Consider the following 27475-nt stretch of genomic DNA (forward strand, 5'->3'; position numbering starts at 1 on the left):
GTTAGTCAAGTAACCCCCAAGCTAGAACTACACAGCGACTTGAACATGAGAGAAAAAGGCACAAAATACGCGGGAAGTACTTTAATCCAAAGGTTCATTTATGTACAGAAAATGTAGGGCTTTTATAGTATTTTAGAAGTCCTTGGGTTTTACTGAAAATTCTAGAATACTACTAAATATAGTAGCAGTGTAATAATCGGCCAATCAGAACCCTCTACATGTGACTTTTCATTTTCGCAATATTTCTAGCAAGACTTCTAATCAAACGCTGATTAGATAAAATGCTCTTTAATGTTTCCTGAGCTTGTCATGTCTATTGTGAGTAATTTGCAGGATCATCCCAACACCACCGACCAGTATTCTCCAACCCACTCTGTCTTGGGCCTTTCTTCCCTTCTAGCCGAGGTTGAATTAGCAATTAGTCCAAAAATAAGGGATTTGTTTGTGAAACTGTTAACTCTTTGCTATCGTATTAGCTTTATTGGTTACTGTAGACTATGTGATTGATTGATAGTTTTTATTTATTATTTATTTGAACATATAAATATTGGTACAAAGGGGAACCAGATATATATGCGCCACACAAATCTCATTTGATTTCTGTGATGGCTGTGATACTGCCCAGGTGCCCAAACCGAAGCAGGTGATTTTCTTAGGGAGCCACACTCGGACCCTTTGGCCTAAAGATCTGATCCACAAGGCAGTGAAACATCGTAAGGAGATGGAGTCTCATGGTAGCCGGTGACCGACGATTGATTCATACGCCATTAGTTCCCTGAGGATACTGGAGCCCATGTTCACCATTGGTTTGGAATGAGGGTTTTCCAACTGCCTTAGGTGGACTCGCGGTGTCCACCAACCCGGTTAAAGAGCCGGACATTCGCTTTTCGTCCTCTCAAGTTTTTACCTCCAAAACACATTCCATATAATTAGTTCTCATTTTTACAACCATTAATCGTGTCTTTATTTCAATTCTCTTTACTATTCGGTACGATAACTTATTATTATTATTGAATTATGACTAACTAAATGGATAACCTTTAACATCCCTGAAATTTGTACATAAAAACATACAACAACCAGTTACTATAACATTACGGCTTATTCATAGACAATAATCCGGCTAAATAATAAAAAAAGATATTTGGTGCATTTTACTTAGATCAACGTTTAACTTGTCTAGACCGAACTAAAACATTGACCTATATTTTTGCCAAGTTATGTCAATTGATAGATCAATAACAGTTATGATTGAATGATTAAACGAAACGTGATCTGAGAAGTATAAATGTATCTTTTTTTTTATATTATTGTATTATGTAATATATATAAAGCCGTAATGTAGCTTACGATGGATAGTGTTAGGTGTTTGAAAATGGTCGATAGAAAAACACGGAACTGAATTTCTAGTTGTTTAGCGTATATTAAATAGTTGTCACAGTAGTCTTGAGGGAACTGATGGTCCCTGTTGTATTCAAACAGCTTTACAGTCTGTTTGGTGTCGACTAATCCTCTAAAAGTAGTGCACTTGTTGTAGAGTCAACTAGACTAGTGTTCTCATTGCAACTTTACCGACAGAATGTAATCCGGTCTACATACTAGACAAACATAACATAGATCATTACTCATTGCTTTCATAGTCAATTGAATATAGATCGTCATGGAAAACCTGGAAGCACTGAACGGCCGTTTCGTCCTATTATGTGACTCCTCAGCAGTGCGCATCCACGACCCGCACTCGCGAGATTCGAACCCAGGACCTGCCAGTCTCGCGCCAGAGCAGTTAACCGATGGTCTATCTTCAATTGACTATGGAAATACTGAAATCTCCATAAAACCCCTTCTGATCAATTACTCATTGATCAATCAATGTAAATATCTCAGTTCTATTGGATTTCAGAGGTAGCTTAAACAACTCATTGATACGATATGAAACTGTGAAACAAGGTGATTTGATCTATAAATTTTATTAGAAACAAGACACTTCATTGTCAGATAAATTCTATAATTAGGTATTGTTGATTAAGTGGATTCATTTAAAAGTATCTCAGATATTCTCAAAGAACTAGGGACCTTTGAAACTTTCTTTATTGGCACAGATGGATAGTGGCTAGCAGTAGTATACATGACGCGCATTTCGTCCTGTTTGGGACTCGTCAGTTGGATGTACCTGCGTCTCAGAGTTGATGTTCGCTCTGGAACTCGAACCCAGTAACTCTCGCTTATAATGCTTGTGAATTAAGGCAATATCGAGGCAATACACACAGTATGCACATATGGTAATAAGAGACTGAACAATTGCAGTCCTAAACATCAATGGGAAGATTCAAACAAACAATACTAAGTGAATTTAACTTTTTTTTATTATCATAGACATAAAAGTATGAATTATGAGGTTGATGACTCTGCTCATAGTCGAGGTAAAATCAGGTTTACTACCTCCTCATAGTATGTAATCTATATCTGTGTGATCAAAAGTACAATCGGTTTCTTGCAATTTACGTAACATAGATATAAATTTTCATACATTTACCATATATTCAACATTACAACAACTGTGATATTACATATTTCTATGAAATGTCTCTTCATTATTATTATTATCAAAAAAGTTTTTGAGGAGACTTAGTATTTTCATAATCGCAAGCGTGAGTCAGTTGAAGCTAGACCACCAAGGAAAACCTGGAAGCACTGGACGACCGTTTCGTCCTATTGTGGGACTCCTCGGCAGTGCGCATCGACGACCTCGCCTCGCGAGATCCGAACCCAGGACATACCAGTATCGCGCCAGAACACTTAACCGATAGACCAGTGATCCGGTTGGCATCCGATGGTGTTTATGTCCAACTCCAACCAATCCATGAAGTTGAGCAACCGTTTACCAATTGTCTTCAGTGAGTTCCTATCTCTCTTAACAGACGTGGTTTGAACTCCACTGGTCACTGCTTCTCACTAGAATTGCAGGATTTACCTCTCGAAGTCAGTCACTAGTGAGCATATCGACATCACGTCCAAGATTCAACACAACAGTAGAATCCTACCTCACCAGTTTTTAAAAAATTTTTTTTGACAAAACGAACACAAATAGTGAATGTGGATTAAGAAATTGGTAAATTAAATGTCAGTTAATGCTAAAAAAATCACACACAACTTGATTATGAAGTAAGCCAGATAAACTAATCAACACATGCGTCTTAATGGATATACACTGATCTAGTTTATTGATACACCTTTATACTGAGCTATTTAAACCGAATTCAATGTGTCAATATATTATCGATCAGTGATCTGTTTAATACATCATTGATTACGGCTGTCAAACGATTGAAGAATAGTAATACGGAATCCTAAACATAAGGATTATGCTCATTATTAAGTGAAATCTGTCATATATTAAAAGGACTCTAATTCTAGCCTAGTTCATTTCAACAAGCTCTTGGATGGTACCTGTTCGATGATTACTTTATCTTTTCGAAAGTACCTTCAAACTTGGACAATTCGTAAAGACGCTTTAGAATTTAAAAAAAAACTAAGAGAACAGTGTATATTATTATTAGCAGGGAAGTTGAAATATGGCTATTAGTGGAATCCAAAACATTCATTTTGTTTCATCTCTGACGAGTCTCAAATAGGACGAAACGTGTATCTTGGATTACTTTACTACTGGCCACCATCTAACTCTCTTTATAATCCTTTTAACTTCATTTCAATATCAAGACCATCTTTACAGGATGCATACATGTTGAAAGAGACTGATCAGTTAGTCTAAAATATCAATGAAATGATTGAAATAACCAATAAAAATGAATAGAATATTTTCATAGTTGAAATCATGAGTCAATTGAAGTTAGACCACTATGGAACAACTGGAAACACTGGATAGGTCCTGGGTTCGAATCTCGCGAGTGCGGGATCGTGGATGCGCACTGCCACCGAGGAGTCCCATAATAGGACGAAATGGCCGTCAAGCAGTGCTTCCAGGTTTTCCATGGTGGTCTAGCTTCAATTGACTCATGATTTCAACTATGAAAGTACTGAAATCTCCAGAAAACTCCTTCTGAATAGAATATTGCTGTGTAAAACAAAAAAAGTAAATACAAAATGAATGATCTTACTTAAATTTTTTTGTTTTATCTAAAATTACACCAGTTATTACTGATCCAAATATACCGGCAATAATCATAGTGAAACCAGCCCAACCAGATAAAGTAGAATTCTTGATAATGTAAAATGTAAAAAAATGTAAGGATTAGTGAAGTACAATAATTATAGGGGTATTTGAGAAAATAAGGTAAATTTCTATTAACACCAGGTTTTCCCTAGTGGTCTAGCTTCAATTGACTCACGCTTTCAACTATGAAAATACTAAATCTCCACACAAACCCCTTCTGATAATAATAATCATATGCTCACAAGTGACTGACTTCGAGAGGTAAATCCGGGAGTTCTAGTGAGAAGCAGTGACCAGTGGAGTTCAAACCACGTCTGTTGTGAGATAGGAACTCACTGAAGACAATTGGTGAACGGTTGCTCAACTTCGTGGATTGGTTGGAGTTAGACATTAACACCATCGGATGTCGGCTTAGTGGTCTATCGGTTAAGTGTTCTGGCGTGAGACTGGTAGGTCCTGGATTCGAAGCTCGCGAGGCGAGTTCGTGGACGCGCACTGCTGAAGAGTTCCATGATAGAACGAAACGGCCGTCAAGTAGTGTTTCCAGGTTTTCCATAGTGGTTTAGCTTCAATCGACTCACGCTTTCAACTATGATAACAATGAATAGTTTAAATGAGTGTCATAGTAAGTTGTGATTAATATTACTCAATCAATTGACTTCATGAACTTGTCTTTTACAATATCCAGCCTCAAGATGCATTTCATGAAGTTTTCAGTGGATAACTGTAATCTAAGTAGCTGACTATATTAGAACTACCCAATATTCTATAAGAATTAGTGGATATATAATGGATTAACTGAAATTAAAAGTATAGATTCCAAATGGATTATAGTTCATTGGTCTAAAACTATTAACTTTCTCTCATAAACTTATTGATCATATGGTTGAAATCATGAGTCGATTGAAGCTAGACCACTATGGAAAAAACCTGAAAGCACTGGACGGCCGTTTCGTCTTATTGTGGGACTCCTCAGCAGTGCGCATCCACTATTTCAACTATAAAATTACTAAAATCTCCACAAAACCCCACTTCTGATTATTGATCATAGTTTGTGATCTTGTCTGAAATCACTGTTTCATCCTCTTGTTAAGGAGTACCAGTGCTAAGATAAAACAATGCTTCAGTAATTTGTAGTTTTCAGTGGTTTCACAATTAATTTCTTTTCATGTTGAAGTATGTCTTCAAAATATGGAGAATAATGTTTGTTAATTTATTATCGGTTGAATAACTCACTGCATAATATTTTTCGACTATGACACTAAAAGTTGCATGATGTTCTAATCATATGACGAGTATGAGCTTGTTTAGCACAACAGAAACGCCTTGCTTGATATATTAAAAGGGTGATAAAGTGGAGCCATGTCTTCCTGCAGATGAAATCAAATCATCTAACATTTTACCAGTTTATGTGGTTGCAGATACTTGACAGGAGACTCTGGGTGTGGGGTCAGTACTATTTGACACACGTCTCCAGGACGTACCTGTAATGTTGAGGTAACTGATGGACCCTAGTAGATGCGAACCTACATCACCCAACTTTGCAGTTTGAAACGTGATTACTCAGCTACTGACGTTGCAACTAATTCCCGTTGGGACTAAAGTATTTCCAATTAATTAATCTCTGGTTGGTGACCAATGTCATTTAAGTACAATATTTCTTCTCGACTACAAACATGATATCAAGTATCATTTATCCCTAGTTTAAGGATCAGACAAACATGACATTGGTTACTATTGTTCAATGATTAATTAACCAAACTGAGTCAACAATGACTCATGATCTTAACTAAATAGAATTACTATAATCTCCACAAAACCTCCTTGTGATAATGATCATATGCTCACTAGTGACTGGCTCCATGAATTAATTCCTGGAGTTCTAGTGAGAAGTCATGACCAGTGAAGCTAATCCATGTCAGGTAAAGACAGGTATCTACGTCAGTACAATAGAAGTTGGTTGCGCGATTTCGTGGACCGGTTGAGGTTAGACATTAACACCGTTGGATGCCGACCGGCTCAGTGGTCTATCGGTTAAGGGCTCTGACGCGAGACTGGTATGTCCTGGGTTCGAATCTCGCGAGGCGGGATCGTGGATGCGCACTTCTGAAGAGTCCCACAATAAGACGAAATGGCCGTCAAACTGTGCTTCCAGGTTTTCCATAGTAGTCTAGCTTCAATTGACTGATGATTTCTACTCTATAAAAGTACTAAAATCTCCACAAAACCCCTTTGTGGTAATGAGACTTTATTTTACATAGTTAATAATCAGTATACTTGGGATTTCAAAGTATTGATGACTACATTACTACTATGAATATGATCTAATTTAAGGGGGAAATATAAGTGTCATTTTTGTTTTGAGTCATGAAAATACTTCTAAGGATCTTCAACGATATGTAATACTCTGGGGTTTGATAGAATGGACTAAAGAAATATTCAATTAGAAAATGTAGTTACTACTGACTGTTTTGAAGAGTAAAACACGTAGGGACTATTACAGCATAAGTTCCATTTGAAATTGAACAAAGTTTGTTCAATGGACATATTAGATATTGAGATAGATTCATTTTATGTCGATATTCTATAATGTTCGTGATGTTATTTGATGTTTTGATCATTTCCTGAATTCTAAGTTTTCGTAATACTTAGAAACGTTTCAAGATCACAAGGGGGTTTTGTGGAGATTTTAGTACTTTTATAGAGTAGAAATCATCAGTCAATTGAAGCTAGACTACTATGGAAAACCTGGAAGCACAGTTTGACGGCCATTTCGTCTTATTGTGGGACTCTTCAGAAGTGCGCATCCACGATCCCGCCTCGCGAGATTCGAACCCAGGACATACCAGTCTCGCGTCAGAGCCCTTAACCGATAGACCACTGAGCCGGTCGGCATCCAACGGTGTTAATGTCTAACCTCAACCGGTCCACGAAATCGCGCAACCAACTTCTATTGTACTGACGTAGATACCTGTCTTTACCTGACATGGATTAGCTTCACTGGTCATGACTTCTCACTAGAACTCCAGGAATTAATTCATGGAGCCAGTCACTAGTGAGCATATGATCATTATCACAAGGAGGTTTTGTGGAGATTATAGTAATTCTATTTAGTTAAGATCATGAGTCAATTGAAGGTAGACTACCATGGAAGCTAACTTATTCTGAATAATCACTCTACATCAATTCTGATTGAATGCTCAGTATTAAACATTTTTTTAATGCTTCTATACTCTTAACCTATTGAATATAGTTTATTAGTTTCATGTTACAAAGTAGGCACTTAAACCTTGAGATTAAAATGGTTTCATATCTTCCTTTCTTTCTTCCTCTACTATATCCTTATATAGAACCTTTCTTTTATATATTACCACCACTAAATTAACTATATCTATGAATTCTAACACCAAGGTTAAAATTTTCAATACAAATGTCAAGACAGTTCTACTGTATGGGGCGGACACCTGGAGAACTACGAAAGCAATTATCCAGAAGATACAAGTGTTTATTAACAGTTGTCTACGCAAGATGCTTTGGATCAGATGGCCAGACACTATCAGCAACAAGTTAATGTGAGAGACAACAAACCAGATTCCAGGGGAGGAAGAAATCAGGAAGAAGCATTGGAAGTGGATAGGACACACTTTAAGGAAATCACTCAACTGCGTCACAAGACAAGACCTCACATGGAACCCTGAGGGCCAAAGGAGAAGAGGAAGACCAAAGAACACATTTCGCTGAGAAATGGAGACAGACATGAGAAGAATGAACAAAAGTTGGATAGAACTAGAAAGGAAGGCCCATGACAGAGTGGGTTGGAGAATGCTGATCGGCGGCCTATGCTCCATTGGGTATATTAGGCGTAAGTAAGTAAGTAAGTATGAATTCGGTGTTTGTCTTGTTATGGTTATGAGGTCAGGCAACTTGGACCGATGCATATATGTGCCTGGTCCTACGTTGTAGCTGACTGACTGACTGACTTGGTTAAGTGATCTATCATTATAAGTAAATATATATGGATGTTAGATGAGTAGATAGATGAAAAGAAACTAAACATTTAGACTTCGGATGAGTTGATATTACTAAAACATTTCTGAAGAGTTGATACTTTGTATTATCCAATCTCATATATCATCCTAACATTATTGACTTTAGTATTATCACTAAGCTATTCCAATTATTATCTTAATTCTAAATTAAAGTTGAGAATTAGATTGATTTAAGACCATGTGGTTGATTGATAGTTTTTTTTTCATATGCATCATAATGATAACAATGTTCATTACAATGTACTCTGTATTGATACATAACAATAATGAACATGTGATTGAAATGATGAAAAAGTCTAGAGAATAGTTTACGTTCTGTATAATATAAGAGAATAAGTGAATACAGAATGATATCGAACAGTTTACATGATATACTGATCTTAATTAAATAACATTTAAAAGTTAGAAAGTAATCGGATAGTTGTTTCGTCCAAATCTCATTTGATTTATGCGATACCTGTGAAACTGCTCAGGTGCCCAAACTGAAGCGGGTGGTTTTTTTAGGGGGCCACACTCGGAGCATTTCACCTAAATGTCTGACTCAAAAGGCAGTGGAGCATCGTAAGCAGATGCAGTCCCATGGTATCCGGTGACCAACGGTTGATTCATACGCCATTTGTTCCCACAGGATAATGGAACCGATGTGCCCCATTGGTTTGGAATCAAGGTTTCCCAACTTCTTTAGGTGAACGCACCGTGTCTACCAACCCGGTTAAAGCGCCGGACATTCGCTTTTCGTCCTCTCGATTTGGTAGACAACACCGGTGCCACGAGAAGGCAGTGAGTAGGACTTCCTTGCGAGACTCCTTATTATTGCCTACTAACAATTCTATCATAGATCGAACTCATGACCTTTAATTTTTATGAGGAGCCTTTAACCTTAGTTAATATCTAATCCTTTCGGATAAGAACAATGAACCCATCCTTATTAATAAAAACCAATTTCAATAAAAAGTCTGACTTACTGTGAAATATCCTAGTAAAATACTATTTAACAATGTACCAACAGCATAGTAGACACCAGTAAGTATACCTGGACAATTAAAATTAGGGAAACAATACATCATTATGCATATGTGTGTAAGAAACAAGCAAATTAAGAAACTAATGGGCCTGTTAATTATTATTTGCAAGATTTAGTATTCTTATCCAGATTGTATCGACATTTGGGTTGCTTGACCATATTGGGTAATAGAGAATTTTGGTTGCCTAGTGAATAACGAGTTGAATTTGGAAGTGATAAATACTAGGTTTGGGGTTAAGTGTGAATATCAACACTAGAATGTAGGCATCCAGTTAAGCAGTACCATATATGGACGAAATATGGGTCTCGGATTATACTGTTAGTTAGTATCTAAAGTATAAGCTATCCATCATTCGTAATATTTATATTGACTAAAAGTAAAACTTCAGGGGGCATGTTTCGTCCTCATTGGGGCTCGTCAGCCGAATGCACCTGCATCTCAGTGTTGATTTACTTATAGAAACTACAGCCTAGTACAGTTTACCTTGAACACACAACATGCTATCCACTGAGCTACGGAGTTCAGATCACCATTAATTTATTCAAAGGACATAATGTTTACATCCGTATTCGTATGAGTTTGAATTATCTCCCTGTAGATATTCAGGAATGGATTGTAATCAGTCTTTGTTGATATCAGACATCATTCCTAACATTGTTTACTTTGTCTAATGATTATCACGTGATTCAATAATTATATAATAAACCGGTTTGAATACATTATTAACTTAAGATATTATTAGTTTAATCAATTAAATATTTACTAAAATTGTTGTCATGTGCTCATTAGTGGTTAGCTTCCGGCGCTAATTGTCGGAATTCTAGTAAGAGGCCGTGGTCAGTGGAGTTCAACCGTGTAGGGTATGAGCCAACTAGACACCGAAGGCAATGATAAATGGTCGTGCAATAACATGGATTGATTGAAGTTAGACATTAACCTTGGGAAATGGAGTCCACTTCCAGAAAGGTCAACCGACTTCACCGGATAAGGCTTAACCAATCTTAACATGGCTAGAACACTGTACCATACGGAACTAGTTTATCTAAACAGATCACATAAAATGTAGTTATAGCTTAAAATTGAATGGGATTGGAAATTTTTTAGGACTAAACAGAAATGAAAATGTTGAGAAACAAAATAACTAAGGAGGAGAAAACCATGGTAAATGAAGAGGTTGAATAAATATTTTCTGTACACAAAAGTTTGGTTTATCGATGTGTATAATTATGGTTTGTGTTGTATGTAGAAGACCGTTTATATAGTCTTATATTTATACAGAAAAGATGGAATATAGCTAACAATGAAATCCATCACGTGTATTCTTTCCTGTTTGAGAGGTATCTATCAAGGGTGTATCTTCATCCTAGAGTTGATGTTCACTCCAATACGTTATCCACTTAGTTACTGAGTTCATAATAGATATTCATTTTTACAGTAGTTATAAATTTTAAAACATCGGTAAGTGCTCTGGCGCGAGATTGGTAGGTCCTGGGTTCAAATCTCGCGAGGTGGGATCGTGCATGCGCACTGATGAGGAGTCCCATAATAGGAAGAAACGGCCGTCTAGTGCTTCCAGGTTTTCCATGGTGGTCTAGTTTCAATTGACTCATGATTTCAACTATGAAAATACTGAAATCTCCACAAAACCCCTTCTGATTTTTAAACTGACCAACTATCATTTATTTGGTATTGATTTCAAATTTAACTGTTAAACTTTTGTATTAGTGTACAATGTTGAATGCAGAATAAATTGAGAAGAAATAGTTTCTTTCATTTTTAGCTTGAAGCTATTTCATCATTCCATTAACATGATTCATAATATTAGAAGTTATATACGAAAGTGAAAAGCAAATGTCCGGAGCTTGAACCGGGCCAGTGGACACAGTGAGTCCACTTAGGGGAGTTGGAAAACCCTGATTTCCAAACCAATGGTTCACATGAGCTCCAGGATCCTGATGGAACAAACGGCATATGAACCAATCATTGGTCACCATGGGACTATATCTCCTTACGATGCTCCACTGCCTTGTGGATCAGATCTTCAAGTCAAAGGTTCCGGGTGTGGCCCTCTAAGAAAACCACCTGCTTCAATCTGGGCATCTGGGTAGTATTATAACCCTCACACAATGAATATGAAATGACAATTAAAAAGAAAATCACTTCAAATATACTTACCATAACTGATAAACAATAAAACAAATGGAATATTTTTAAATAAACGTTTTAATGCAGCTGATATCTTCTCATTTCTAGGATGATTTTGTAATGATTGTTGCGAATAATCATCTATACTATTTATATCATTATTCTCATCAATATTGATAACAAAATTATTCATTATTGAATCATTCTTATCAGTTGTATTCTGTTTTGTTGATGATATGGAATATTCATTTGGACTAAGAGCTGGATATTGTTTATCACTTTCTAATGATTTAGTATAGAATTCTAAAACAAAAAGGAAGGATTAAATGAGAAAAAGAAGATGGTGGAGAAGATTTGTAGCTCAGGTGGATAATTTTGATGGAGTTTTGTTCTCTAACTCCACCTGTAGCTCTTATAGAGTTACTGCCGGTCCAAAGCCCGCGTAAAGGAGGAGAGTTGGGCATGGAATTTGGGGCCCCCATCATGTGGAAAACTAACTCACTGAAGAAACTCTAACCAGAACTGGTGGGCGGCCTATGCTCTTCCGCTAGAGGTAGCAGGCGTAAGTAAGTAAGTAAGTTTGTTCTCTGAGTTAGATGGTTTGATCGTGGAGCTTTCATCGTTCTTCTGAACGACATCATCAGCACAAAATTCTAATGGAAGTGAAGTATTCAACAGATTTAAGGTCAATAATAATCAATCAACATCGAGCTGTACAGGACAAGCTATGAATCACACATATGAAGAAATTCAAACACCTCACTTCTACCCGAACTTTATGCTGATGATGTTATTCAGAAGAACGATGTAAGCTTCACGACTAAACCATCCAGCTTAGAGAACAAAACTTCATCAAAAAAAAGAAAACCAAAACAATAAATTACCTTTATCAATATTGTTTTTCTTATCATGTAGACCATTATTATTGATTACTGAATGGATACCATTTAAAGGTTTATCAATTGATAATTGATCATTGATTTGTAATTTATGATTAATTGATGAACCATTACGTTTATATTGTGCTAAACTTGGTTCCGTTTTAGGTTTTGCACGTAAACCTTCAATAAAATTAATTTGAAAAATAATAATTAATAATTAAATAAAATTTATAATAAAACAAAAGTTTATTTCATATAAGGAGCGATTGAGCGTTCGCGCTCGAGACTGATAGATCCTGTGTTTGAAGCTAGCAAGGTAGGATCATAGATGCGCTCTGCTGAAGAGTCCCAAAATAGGAAGAAACGACCGTCCAGTACTTCCAGGTTTTCCACGAAGGTCTAGCTTCAATCGACTCATGATTTCAAGTATATAAAAATAAATTACTAAACTCTCCACAAAACTCCCGTCTGATCATTGGAAAATAGTTTAATTCAATAATTCGAACCTTATATTTAGAAATGTAAAATATGGCATTTGAAGCGAAAGGTACTGGGTTCGAGTTCCTCCCAGAGTGAACATAAACTCTGAGGTGCAGGTATATCCAACAGACGAGTCCTAAATAGGACGAAACGCGCGTCAAACTAGATTTCACTGCTAGCCACTATTCATCTTTGTTCATTGGAAAATAGTTTGGTTCAATAATTCAAACCTTATATTTAGAAATGTAGAATACAAATTTTGGTGAGTTACGTAGAGTAGATTACTTACATGTCCAGAAATCAGAATCGATTGTGATATAATAGAATTCAATTAACCACTTAATTAAACTAAATAATTAATGAATTAATTAACTAGAAAAGAAAGTATGACTACAAATGTCCTAAGTTTAAATTACATCATTCATAAAAGATATTTTCATTAGGTATTTAAAAGCATTTAGAAGGATTCCCTTCTAGATCTAAGTTTCGTGTTATTTGGCGCTGAAATTTGTATCATCCCAGTCATACAGTCTGAGATATTATCACTGGAGTATCCATGACCTAGTTGACCTGAAGTATTTCACACGGATTGATTACTGTTTGTCTAGTCATTTATTGATGATTACAATATGTATCAGAAGGGGTTTTCGTGGACATTTCAGTATTTTCATAGTTGAAATCATGAGTCAATTGAAGCTAGATCACCATGGAAAACCAGGAAGTACTGGACGGTCGTTTCGTCCTATTGTGGGACTCCTCAGCAGAGCGCATCCTCGATCCCGCATCGCGAGATTCTAGCCCAGGACCTATCAGTTCCGCGCTCAAGCGCTTAACCACTAGACCACTGAGCCGGCAGCCAACGGTGTTAATGTCTAACTTTAACCGATCCACGAAATAGAGCGACACGTCCATATGAATTCCATGTTTTTTTGAGATGAATGCATATTTTCAACAACTGTCCAGGGAAACCTAATTTTCAGTAGTTGTCGAAATAAGAACAGTTTGTGATGTTAAACTATGAAAACAATAATGGATAATTTCTACTTAGTGAAAAATCTTTGCCTAAAAAGGTATTGTGTTAGATTTTATTCAGAAACTTTTTGGATTAGATGGCTTCATGGTATATTGCAAATTTCAACGTTATTCTCTCAAGTTTAAACACGTAACGCGGATCCTAAATCCTCTGTGTTTAACGTCTGTCTGGATTGTAGGTGTTGTAGGGTCTGTTACTATATCAAGCGCACATAGGTTATTCTAGGCTCTGGGCAAACACCAATCTTTTCATTCGTTACAAGCCGCATTTTGAGGCTGTCGCTTATTCGCTTATTAACCCTGACTGTTTTCTATATGATCGTCTGTGCTAATTGCTTAAACGCTTCATCACGTGCCTATAATTTATTTTTATCTGAATATAAACACTGTGAGTAACGCTTTAAGTCCGCCGGTAGCTCTTCTAGAGTTACTGCCGGTCCAAAGCCTGGGTAAAGGAAGAGTGTTGGGCATGGGGTTAGCGACCCCATCCCGTAGGAAACTAACACGTTAAAAAAACGTTAACCAGAAAAAATAATTCGAGTAACGCTTTATCAAATAGGGTTAGTTCACATGCTTCCTCCGATTCATTTCGTTTCACTCTCTTCTCTTAGCTTCATTTTTCTGATCATCTGTCTGGATCAACGATTGTGTGAAATAAACGTATTCAAAATCCATTCTCGTATTTGACTTATTCAATTGCGTTATTGACTAACGTGATTTAAGTCGATTATTCTATACGAGGATAACTTGGATACATATATCAATAACAGACAGTTATTCAATCATCAAACGATCTAATTGGAGTCAGATAAAGAGCTACTTAAGTGTTCACTGTTGAGAAGTTCATGATTGCTCACAACATAAAACATTGGCATTGGCCTTGATTCCAAATTGAACTCATATCACATTACATTAAAGAATTGAAATGGTGGAGAAGATTTGTAGGTGAGGTTTCCTTTTTTTTAAAGGTTGGATGACTTAATCATAAAGCCTTTATTCTTCTTTTGAACAACATCATCATCACAAACTTCAAGTTGAAGTGACGTATTAAAACTTCTACGTGTATAGCTGACACGTTCTCTTGCTATCTTGACTAGTCAGTGTTGACCTTTAACCTGTAATTGTCTGGATATCTATTTTGATTTTCCCATATTTTTTTTTGAAGCAATAACAGCTTCATTATTAGACGAACCAGTTCATAAAACGAAACTCCACCAAAACAATTGAAAACAGGAAATTATTTGCTCATTCATACCGATGTGACACACACACACAGAGAGAGAGAGAGAGTAAATACTTATGACTCTTTATGGACAGCAAACTAAGTCAATCAGTCGTCAATCAAGAATAACTTGAAACTTAAACCATATGTTCAACTATCCAACTTATAACTAAAGCGTTATAAAGGTAACGAGATAGAACTGGGAGAACCAAAGTGTCAGCATTAATGGTAATAGGAAACTAAACAGTGAATACCATATAAAAACAATAAAAAGCGTTGAGATTCATTTTTGTATTGTTTGTGTGAATCTTCCTACTGATTATTGGTATACGTGCATACTGTGCGGATTGCCTAGATATTGTCTTAATTCACAAGCATAATAAGCAAAGACGGATAGTGACTAGCAGTGGAACTGTGGAATGTGCGTTTCGTCTAATTTTAGATTTGTCAGCTGAATATACCTGCATCCTCGAGTTAATGTTAACTCTAAACTCAGTAGCTAAGTGGATAACAGTACTAGTGTTAAAAACCAGTATGAAGAATCAGAATTATGATTTACAATTGATGGTTAGGGTAAGGAATTAGATTTACGGTTTTCATCGTGAACTGACATCAGCTAAAACGTTATTTAGCCAAATGGATGAATGAATTTCCCACCAAAATCCAAGGTCTACTAACTTACACCTAACTGGTTAGTCCATAAGTTATAGTTTCGCCATTTACATTAGTTTATTCTAGTCCGCAATACTGGTGATATTCTGTCAATCTCAGTTCTAGAAGATATCAGTCGTTTTCGGAAAACTTCAGTGTCAGTGTATTTAACAGGAAAATTACATGATGTTAGTCCAAATATCACAGAGGTATAGATTTCTCAAAGATTGTACATACAGTATTCTAATAAATACTGATCAAATGTTTCTACAAAATGTTTAAAACTATGTAATATGATGGATGTTAGTAGGTGTAGACTACCTGGTTGGGATTCGTGAGATGATAGCAATCGATGGTTAGAAACCTTGAATGACATGGCTCAAAATCGTTTGCAATGGCGAAGGTGCATCCACTGTTTGTGTTCTGCCAAATTCTTATCTTCTGAATTCTCCATGTCTCTATCTCTTTTCTCTTTCCAAATTTATTTCATTGGATTATACTCCTTGAATAGCAACTTCAACCCTAAACTTTCACAATAATGCTTATGCTCTTACTACTTCTTCCATTATGGGATTTGAATCGACAACTGAATCTATGTGCTAATGTGGTATGGCAACTCGAACTGATGTACGTACGTATAAAGTTCTACGTTGTGACTAACTGACTGAATATGATGGATAACAGTTTGTATTTTAATGGATCTTGATCATGTCAGAATCGATCACAATGGCGTCGGTGTATACACTTTTTATCTTCCCTTAAACCTTAAGATTAAAATTGCTTCATAACGTTCTTCCTTCATATACTATATCCTTATATACAACCTATCTTTTATATACTACCACCACTAAATTAACTATTTCTATGAATCCGGTGTTCATCTTGTTATGCTAACGAGGTATGGCAACTTGGACCGATGAATAAATGTGCCAGGTCCTACGTTGTAGCTGACTGACTGACAGCTGTTTATAACAGAAACTTTAAAAATAATGTAACTAATATAGTATAAACAACTTACCAAATAATGCAAATATAAATGGAAGTATATTTAAAGCCGCACTAAAATACAGCATAATCATCATATAGTGTTTAACATTATTGAATAATTGATTTACATCTGTTGATGGATCAAGTTGGTTAGTTCCATTTGAACTATACGGTATCGATGGTAAAATAAGCGGTGGTACTAGAAAGCCAAATGCAACACCAAGCTAGAAAAATAAAAAAACAAGTGAAAAGAATAATTCTATACAATCAGTCAAATTGAAATGAACAATGTTTATGGAACAAATGAAATTTTACGGCTCATTGTGGAGGTCAGTTCGAATATTTCGTTTTATATAGGACTAGTTAGCTGTATCCTGTTAACTATGTTCCATCTATTCAATATGAAACTTTTAACAATATGGATATGTCAAAGTAATCTGTACAAGATATATATATGTCAACAGGCTTACTAACTTACGCCTCTTATTCCTCGTGGAGGAGCATAGACCGCACACTAGCATTCTCCATCCAACACTGTCCTATATAATCCCTTCCCGTTCCTTCCAGTTGTTATTCATCCTTTTCATATCTGCTTCTATTTCCCAACGTAATGTGTTCTTTGACCTTCCTCTTTTTCGCTTCCCTTCCGGATTCCAAGTAGGCGTCTGCCTCATGATGCAGTATGGTGATTTTCTCAATGTATGTCCTATCCACTTCCAACGTCTTTTCCTAATTTCCTCTTCAGCTGGAAGCTGGTTTGTCCTCTCCCACAGTAGGCTGTTGCTGATAGTATCCGGCCAGTGAATGTTGAGTATTTTGCATAGACAACTGTTTATAAATACGTGCACCTTCTGGACGATGGATGTAGTAGTTCTCCACGTTTCAGCTCCGTACAGTAGAACTGACTGTCTTGACGTTCGTATTGAAGATTCTCACTTTAAAACTAGTTGAGAGTTGTTTTGAGTTTCATATGTCAAAAAAGACTGATCATAATTCAGTTCTCGATGTCATAGAAGTATGTAAGATTTGATATTGATATACACTTTCTAGAGATGAGCTATATATATATCCCTTAGGAAATTAAACCTATCAGTGGTTTATGTTATATCACTTAGAGATAAAAGCCATTTCTTGATCAATCAGATGTAACTGTTGTTTTAGAACATTTGATTGGCATAATATACCAAGTTATGTAAAGATTTCACCACATCCTATTGGTGTATAGTAATGACTTTACTTCAAAATTGAACGCTAGAATTTCGGATTTAATCTCTAAGTTTGTGTGTCACATTACAGTGTTAACTTTTAACCAAGTGGTCTAATCAACTGAACTTATCATAATTTGAAAGGGTTTTTAATATTCTGTTAATGGTATTGAGGAATGTAATTGGTCAGTCGACTAGCACTTATCATAAAAGCGATTGATTAAATGCAGTTCAGAAACTTATACAAACTTATACGAACAAAATTCCCACTTAGTGTATGAGCTATTGGGGATCTGAACTTCATAGTTCGATAGACAGAGCATTGATTTTTGAAGCGATAAACACTGTTGTACAGTTTCATGGTGAACAGGAACCGTGAGATGAAAGAACATCCATCTGGCAAGTTCCAAACACGACAAAATATCAGTCCTGAGTAAAAGAAGCGCATTACTTTCTATCTAGTAGTCGTTAGTTAAGTTTATCTTCACCCTACTGATAATATTCATACTAGGATTCGAACCTAGGTCGTTTAGTATCAGACATCTAACGCTCAACTAGTCAGTTCGAATAGCTATCAACTTGTTCAATATGTACGAAAATATTAGATAAGGTATGTAATTTGTCTTTAAAAATTAGGAAATAACGCGTTAGACGTTTGGGGGCGACAAACACCGGGCTCAAGTATTGATCCAAAGATCAATATTCAGATGCTGGTACATCAAAGCGACAAGTATTCAATAAGATGCAAACCGATTCCCGGATATAAACACTAAGTACATATCAAATATATCATAATTAAGTTTACTTAGTATTGTTTGTTTGAATCTTCCCAATGATGTTTAGGACTGCAACTGATCAGGCACTTAATGGCATATGTGCATACTGTGCGTATTGTCTCGATATGGCCTTAATTCACAAGAATTATAAGCGAAAGATGCTGGGTTCGAGTTCCTCCCAGAGTGAGCATCAACTCCGAGATGCAGGTACATCCAGCTGACGAGTCCCAAATAGGACGAAACGCGCGTTGAACTGGATTCCACTACTAGCCACTATCCATCTTTGCTTATTCTAATTACGGTTTCTATTTATAAAGGCATGTTATGGTGGTCTAGACCAAAAATGTACTAACTGTTCCAGGTATGTAAAACTTTGAAATAATGTTAATATATGACATTGAAAAAATTAATTGTAATAGTTTCCAATCAATCACTTTTCGGCTTATTTCATTTAACTATAAAATACCTGTCTACCACCTTAGAGTAAACAAACTTTAATAATTAATACATTCTAATCAAATGGTATACAATTTTTTGTGAATGTGATTTAAGTAAAAAAATAGTTTATGTTTATGCACTTGTTCATGTTGAATTGTGACTAGTCGTAGGATATAGAACATGCCTTTCGTGCATACTCGTTGCACAAGCTAGTGGTAGTAGTTCAGTGGATAATGTATTGGCTATTGAAGTAATAGGTACTACATTTCGTCTTAGTGTGGATATCAACATTGAAATGTTGATATATTCGGTTGACGAATTCCAAGTAGGCCGAAACATGAATCTAGGATATCATTGCTAGTCAACACCGGGTACTATTGGAAACATGTAATTAACTGATAACATAGAGTTAATTCGTTCAGGATCCACATATTTCGGTAGAGAATGATTAACTATACAGCCTAACATCAATAACCGAGGAAAAAACTGTGTAGACAATATAAACGTACTTGATTCCCGAATACACCAAGTGCAGTGGCGGTTGAGACTTCATTCACTCCAAACCAAACTGCTGCTAAATGGGCTGGTATACCCAATATACCGGATTGAGCTATTCCACAAATAGTTTGTCCAAACATAAGTATTGGAAAACCAAGTTTATGGCTGAATGGAATAGATATATCAGATTGTCCAAACGTTGTTTCATATGTAACCGCACCCGCTATACATTTAATACAACCACCGACTGCATTCAAAGCTGAAGCAACTAGCAGAGTTACACGCAGACCCCATCTATTCAGTATCCAATTAGAAGGAAATATCAATGGAATATAAGTGAGCATATAAATCATTGACAACCAATCTACAGATATTGTCTTGGTATCTACAGATGACCCTGAATTTGGGAAGGTCAAATAAAAACAAAAATTTCATAACAGTCTGTAATACTGATGAGGAAGTCATTAATTGTTATAAACGAATTATTATATGGTTGATAAATCTGATTCATGCTCTAACTTGGGTCTATTTACTTACATTGGATTATCATCAATATATAGGTTGTTTTATAGGGATTACAAAATTCTCGCTGTTATAATCACGAGCTGATCATAATTAAATAAGTAATTGGGACCTGGAAGTATTGAATGGCCACTTGGTCCTAGTACAGGACTTCTCAGCAATCCTCTTCAACGACTCCAAACCCTGGAATAGAGCTCAGGAATGTCGGTCTTGCGTGCGAACGCCTACTCTCTAGAACACTGAGTTGGCATTCAACATGTAATTAATCTGTTTAGTAAATATGCAAACTGAAGTCATAAAAATACATTTCATACGTTTATCCACACATCAGTCGTATTGCTTTCAAAATATGTTACTTTTGTAGTTATATTCATCTCACCGTTTCTATTCTTCAAAACACATTTGGAAATCTTCAGAACATAAATCAGACACATACTTTGTCATTTCACGAATTATTGCTCATTCGCTCCTCGGTGTTGTACTCGTTAAATCTTTATTACCCTCTGGTGAGGTCATCAATCAAACATTGTTCCTTCATGATAAAACTCTAGTGAATGTATTGCTACTGGCGAAGCCTAACTTACGTGATCAATAAATGAGCTAACTACGTGTTCCAGGACGTAAATAATAGAGTATAGATTCAAAATCTTTCTGTGGAGAAATATGTACATACAGAAAAAATACTGTTTGATTCATTATCCAAGGCTTACAAATATGAAGCAGAATGTTATCTTGAAGTGTCTTATGCATATATTCACTTATGAGGTATATATTGCTTAATTATATTGAAATGTTATATGTTAGTAGTAACAGAACCCCCCAAAGAATACAAATGGTTTGGAAAATAAGCTACTACTATACTACGTATGGAGATAATCATGCTTTTTCTACGTTCAATAAAAGTGCGATATTGAGTATTTTCGATCAGTTTCCCGTCCATTTAGTATGCCATTGCTGCAGACAAGGGCGTAATCCTTACTAATTTGAGAGACCGAAGATCCTATGTTCGATTCCTAGGTGAGGAGTAGTTGATGAGCACTTCTATGAAATCTTATAACAAAGCGAAATGATCGTCTAGAGCTTCTAGACTTTCAGTATTGATCTAATTTGGGTCGAACTGCGATTTCAATAAAATATCTACATATCCCCTGGAGCTCATCCCAACTTACCGGATGAAAAAAATAAGTTAAGTGAAAGTTAGAGCTTGAATTGAGGTCCTGTGTAAAAGCTATAGTCTTATTGAAAACATACACTATCTAAATAAATGGAAAAATCCTAGATATCACATATACATTGAACATTAAGAATAAATTGCGCTACAAACTTACAAATATATATCTCATCCTTTACATTACAGATTTTTGATTTATGATGTAAGTTAAAATAGGTCGACAACAACAAAATCTTTGAGAATCATACCAAGTTTATATTATAAACAAAGATGGATAGTGGCTAGTAGTGGAATCCAGTTCGACGCGCGCTTCGTCCTACTTGGGACTCGTCGGTTGGATGTACCTACATCTCAGAGTTGATGTTCATTCTGGGACTCGAACCCAGTACCGCTTGCTTCAAACGCCACCGCGTTATCCACTGAGCTACTGAGTCCCGATAGCCACTTGCTTGTGCGATGGGGTGAAGTCTAAATTCACTTAGTATTATTTGTTTGTGAATCAAGGCAATATCGAGTCAATATGCACAGTATGCACATATGCCAATTAGAGACTGACCAGTTGCAGTCCTAAACATCAATGGGAAGATTCAAACAAACAATACCGAGTGAATTCAAGTTTATATTGTTTATCAAGAGTAATCAGTTAGTTAATGACCTGATTCAACATATCCTACTCAATGTAACATGGATCATAATATTTTTTCAATCGACCACATTATTGTACATTATTGAATTATTTATTAATGTATATAAGCGTATAGGTTTAAGAAACATAGTATCGAAGGAGAGAGAGAGTGTGTGGGAGAGAGAGTGAATAGGTGAGGGAGAGATACCAAAGTTAACCAACTAACGAAACTCACTTAGTCAATGAGCATTGAAAACAATTTACATTACCATTTAGTTCGTTGTTGTTGTTGTTAAAATAAAGTTCACTATGTAGTTTGTTTTTCTTGTTTGTATACAAATGTCAATCAGGTTTGTACCAGGTCACTGAAACATTCGAGTTTTTATGCTTATCATGGCTTCAAATATGAATTTTTTTAGATGATGTTACGTCTGGCAGATTGTGAACGCTATATTCGCTTCCCTAAGCTAGTTCCGTACCCCCGAGCTAGAACTATACACCGACTTGAAGACCAGAGAAAAGGCACAAAGTGTGAGGGAAGCACTTTACTACAGGGTTCATTTATGTACAGAAAATACAGGGATTTTATAGTAATTTAAGAGTCCTTGAGTTTTACCGAAAGTTCTAGAATACTGCTTAACATAGTAGCAGTATATTAATCAGCCAATCAGGATCTCCACATGTGACTTTTCCATTTTTGTTATTTTAGTAACATAACTTCACATAACTTCTAATTAATCGCTGATTGGTTGAAATGCCCCTTGATGACTCCTGAGCTTGTGTCATGTCGCTTGCGAGAAAATTGCAGGGTCATCCCAACAGATGAGAAACACGAAAATTCAAGGGATTATTCAGTCAGTCCGTCAGTCAGTTACAACGTAGAACTTTGTACGTACGTACATCAGTTCGAGTTGCCATACCACATTAGCACACAGATGCAGTTGTCGATTCAAATCCCATAGTGGTAGAAGTAGTAATAGTATAAGCAGTAAACCGAAAGATTGGGGTTTGAAGATGTTATTCAAAGAGTATAATACAGTGAAATAAATTTAGAAAGACAAAAAGGATAGGGACATGAAGGGATTATTGACAAAGTTGGATTGTGGTGGTACACTATAGTTCTGAGTGAGAGTCATCAATTGAACTAATTTTTCGTCATTCAAACATTGATGCCCATAAGAAAGTTCGAACTTGTAACCTATTGCTTTGAACGCTACTATCCCATATTCACACTAACCTATTAAGTTCAAACAAACAATAAATTGAATAAGTTAACAGTACAGGTTTGTGGAGATTGTTGAATTTTTATTAGGATGATGAACTGATCAACATTAGACCAGCACTGCTTCCAGGATTTTAATTCTGGTCTAACATTGTTAGGTTCATGATCTCAATAAATAGATTAATATGAGAATGTACATTGTTTATCAACTTTGTAACTGTCTTCTCGACTGGCCTCCAAGTGTTCTGCCAACGTCGTGTTTTCGATGCCCTGATACTTTTTAATCTGTCCGATAAGTATTGCAACTTCGACACGACGTTACGCTACACATAACTTACAAACTTTCTTGTTAGTAGAGTCTATTACAATACTTATTCATTTTCTTTATAAAGACAATTACCTTTACTGGTTACTTCATCTTTTAGTAAATCGTTTTCTTTCTCAACAGACTGTAGTTATTGACAAGCTGTTTGATGGTTCTGCCAATTTTGAGAATAAAAATGATTTTCTTACTCATGATTAGTTTTCTTATTGTTGACTGAAGTTTAAACGTTCTTAGGAGTCATTACAGTATATTCGTTAGTTTACAGTAAATGTTGTGGAACATGGAACACATTCCTTTAGATCATACCACACAATGTAGGTCAGATGGAGGATGATAAAGTTAAAATGCAATAAACTCATTACCTAACAGTTTAATCGTGAAGGTATTTGTGCAGAAATGTGATGGTATTAATGTGTCTCCCTTAAACAAATAAGATCTAGAGATAGACTTCCTTCCCACAACGAAAGGAAAGAAATCGAAGGAGACTGGTCATAAAGTCATCACACATCTTATATTATCTTGTAAACTTCTTTCACTGATGGTAAAGACTTTAACGTATGGAACTAACTTATCTGGAACTACTCACTTAACATCAATGTGACAGGCCTCAATCAGTTATCTTTTGGTCATTGTGGTCATGTTCTCAAGTAGTCAAGATTACCGCTAATATAATTTCCATTTTAGGTACCTCAAAAAATGTATCCTCATATGGTTTGAACAGAGTGAAAGAGAAAATCATCGCCATACCTTGAACGACATTCGAGAACAGTTAAAATACATATTAGTTGTCTGAATTGATGGAATCTCATATTTGTTGTTATCCAACGTATGATCGTAAACCAATTATTACTCCTCAAGAATCTATAATTTAACAGTTTTCTACGCATGATACTTCGGATCCGTTGGCCAAACACTATCAGAAACATTCTACTGTGCGAGACAATGAATCAGATTCCATCTAGCGGAGGAAGAAATCAGGAAGTGCTGGAAGTGGATAGGACACACCTTAAGGAAATCACTCAACTGCGTCACAAGACAAGACCTCACATTGAATCCTGAAGGTCAAAGGAGAAGAGGAAGACCAAAGAATACATTTCGCTGAGAAATGGAGACAGACATGAAAAGAATGAACAAAAGTTGGATAGAACTAGAAAGGAAGGCCCATGACAGAGTGAGTTGGAGAATGTTGGTCGGCGGCCTATGCTCCATTGAGAGTAACAGGCTTAAGTAAGTAAGTATAGACAACTTCATCATTTCATTGAGCTTTTTCTCAACAACAACAACACAAGTTCAAAGTCAATCATTGTGAATTGGTTTCAATTATTGTTTTTTTTCCGGTAGTTTGTAAAACTCAAAAATTTTAATTGACAATAATCAACCATATAAAATTAATAATCTTTGTATATACAATATCATTTATAACTGACAGGAATATACTTTCTGTCATATTGAGGTCATCTTAGTATTGAGAAAAAAAATACTATTCCTCAAATATAATTAAACATTATTTAACTTTAAAATGATATAAAGTTGAGCGCTTGAGCGTGAAACTGATAGGTCCTGGGTTCGAATCTCGTGAGGCGGGATCATGGATGCGCAATACTGAGGAGTCGCACAATAGAACGAAACAGCCATCCACTGCTTTAAGGCTTTCCATGATGGTTTAGCTTTAATTGACTCATGATCTCAACTATATAAAATTACTATAATATCGGCAAAACCCCTTCTGATATTATTTTAAATGTTTAAGTTGATAAATCTATTATGTATCTAAGAATTCAGTTGCTCCTGTAGAGAAAGCTATCATTTCATAAATGACAAATAGTGGACAACTTCTTATACTGTTTAAAATGACTGTTAAAAATTATTTTTTTGTCAACTATCGAGTAAAAATCAATTGTGTTGAATGTATGAAATGGTTGATGTTACCTCTGATGTATATAACAGTCAAATTGACACTATTCGTCAATTTTACTTTTGAAACTCTTAATCTTGAAACAAACCGCATTCGGATAGTACTTCTTGGTATTTTGCAGTAAATCTATTCATCTATTTGATAGCAAAGCATCTTTGAGTGATAACTGATGCCAGTTTATAATGACAGTCCTAACTCTATAGATTTCATTCTCACCCACAATATATGACCCTCATTACCTACAATGTAGGGACTGAAGTAAATTTCTTAGGCTCTTTTTTAAGAGATATAGAAAATAGATATCCATAATAACAAATTGTTATTCACGTGATTTCATCACTTCATAAACAGAGTATTCTGTAAGAAGACTATAGAAGATTACGTTTAAAATATATATATAATCTGTTGACATTATATAACGACTTGAATGGATTGAAATTAAACATTAGTTCCATTGGATACTAACTTATTGATCTAGAGATTCAAAAATTCTCACACAGGATCCCAAAATCAACGTTTAAATTCCTATTGGTTACTGATTCAACTCATACTGGGATCAAAAGTCTGTCTAGTACTTCCACTAAATATTGAACCAAGATTTAAATTTAGATCAGTTCATAGTTTCAATGAAATTCAACAATCTTCACAATCTCATCTTATACATTTATTCTATGATATAAACATATTATAACTTATATCTAAACACAACAATATTAACAGAGATGGATAGTGGCTAGCAGTGGAATCCAGTTTGACGCGCGTTTTGTCCTATTTGGGACTCGTCAGCTGGATGTACCTACATCTCAGAGTTGATATTCATTCTGGGACTCGAACCCAGTACCCTCGCTTCAAACGCCATCGCGTTATCCACTCAGCTACTGAGTCCTGATAGCTACTTGCTTGTGCGATGGGGTGAAGTGAATATAACAATATTAAGTCATTGAAATGATAAAAAAAGGGCTAATGAACCTTACAAAAACTTATGATAATCTGACCATATTTTAAAATATAAAATACTTTACAAATGAGATGATATCCATTATTGTATAAGTTCATCTGATAACTAAAGAATGTGTATTGGATATTGAATATCATAATATCATTTGTGATAAAGTAGGTGACAAAATCAATGATAGAATGTTTCTTGATAATTAGTTTAGATTTCATAACTATATCATTCTTGTTTTACAAAAAAAAACAACACATCATCATAATGAACTTTCAGAATGTTTTTATAAGAAATTTACTTATGGTGTGAACTAATGAAAGATGGTTAATTAATGAATATCTGAAAAACAGTTGAATTGATACTTTAGTTTAGTATGAGATTCTTTAGTAGTGAATGTTCATAATCCTGTAACCTGTACCCAAATGACCTGGTACGGCCGAGAGTGAGGTAATACTACCCTTTCTCTTGAAATGCTCTCATACGGTCACGTATATATAGCCTCTGTCAGGGAAGTCTTATGCACTGCCTTCTTGTAACGGGGGTGTTGATTACGAAATTGTGAGGACGAAAAACGAATATCCGGAGCTTTAACCGGGTTTGTGGGCACGGAAAGTCCACCTAGGGGGGTTAGTAAACCCTGATTCCAAACCAATGGTGCACATGGGCTCCAGTATCCTGAGGGAACAAATAGCATATGAATCAATCGTGTGCCCCCCTAAGAAAACCTCCTGCTTCGGTTTGGGCACCCGGCTAGTATCACAGCCCTCATACAAATCATTTCTTACAATGAACTGTAAACTGAAATGTTTAGTTGCATTGTTCTTATCACTACTACGGTAAACCTGTATTCATCTTATCATCAATTTGTACTTTTCCCGTATCATATATAATTAAGCAATCTAGTTTATTTCGATTATTGTCTTATAAAATTAATACAAACTTAAAGTCTAAGGTATCCTATCGACTACCTACAATTATATAAAATCTCAAAACAGTACATGAATTATAGAATCACTTAAATTAATGAATACACTAAGACTTGATTGATAGAATTCGATAAACACTTAAAAACTGAAAAAAAATATGATATTGGATACTACTCATAGATCAGTCAGTTTTAAACATATGAAATATGGGAAAGGATTTTCAATAGTTATGTAGTTATATTACGACATCTTCAAAAAAT

General features: G+C 35.6%; 1 protein-coding gene and 2 non-coding genes across 3 annotated transcripts in view; all 3 read right to left on the reverse strand.

The window, feature by feature from the left end:
• The window catches only part of Smp_143690 (feline leukemia virus subgroup C receptor-related), a gene marked incomplete at both ends in the record, with an annotated part of 40350 nt that extends 20240 nt beyond the window's left edge, over nt 1-20110 (reverse strand). Inside the window, 7 exons of the mRNA XM_018797758.1 lie at nt 4116-4216; nt 9186-9253; nt 11421-11693; nt 12275-12451; nt 16675-16867; nt 19572-19957; nt 20098-20110. Coding sequence (XP_018652768.1) covers nt 4116-4216; nt 9186-9253; nt 11421-11693; nt 12275-12451; nt 16675-16867; nt 19572-19957; nt 20098-20110 — 1211 coding nt within the window. The remainder of the gene's footprint in view (nt 1-4115; nt 4217-9185; nt 9254-11420; nt 11694-12274; nt 12452-16674; nt 16868-19571; nt 19958-20097) is intronic.
• A 1507-nt stretch (nt 20111-21617) lies between these two features.
• Nucleotides 21618-21684, reverse strand: Smp_tRNA_00153_Pseudo_TTG.1.1. The gene has a single exon. It is a non-coding gene (tRNA).
• A 4470-nt stretch (nt 21685-26154) lies between these two features.
• On the reverse strand, nt 26155-26224 carry Smp_tRNA_00062_Pseudo_TTG.1.1. Its single transcript has one exon. It is a non-coding gene (tRNA).
• Between the last annotated feature and the right edge of the window lie 1251 nt (nt 26225-27475).

This window comes from Schistosoma mansoni, chromosome 5 (genome assembly GCF_000237925.1).
Source record: "Schistosoma mansoni strain Puerto Rico chromosome 5, complete genome".
NCBI lineage: Eukaryota > Metazoa > Platyhelminthes > Trematoda > Strigeidida > Schistosomatidae > Schistosoma > Schistosoma mansoni.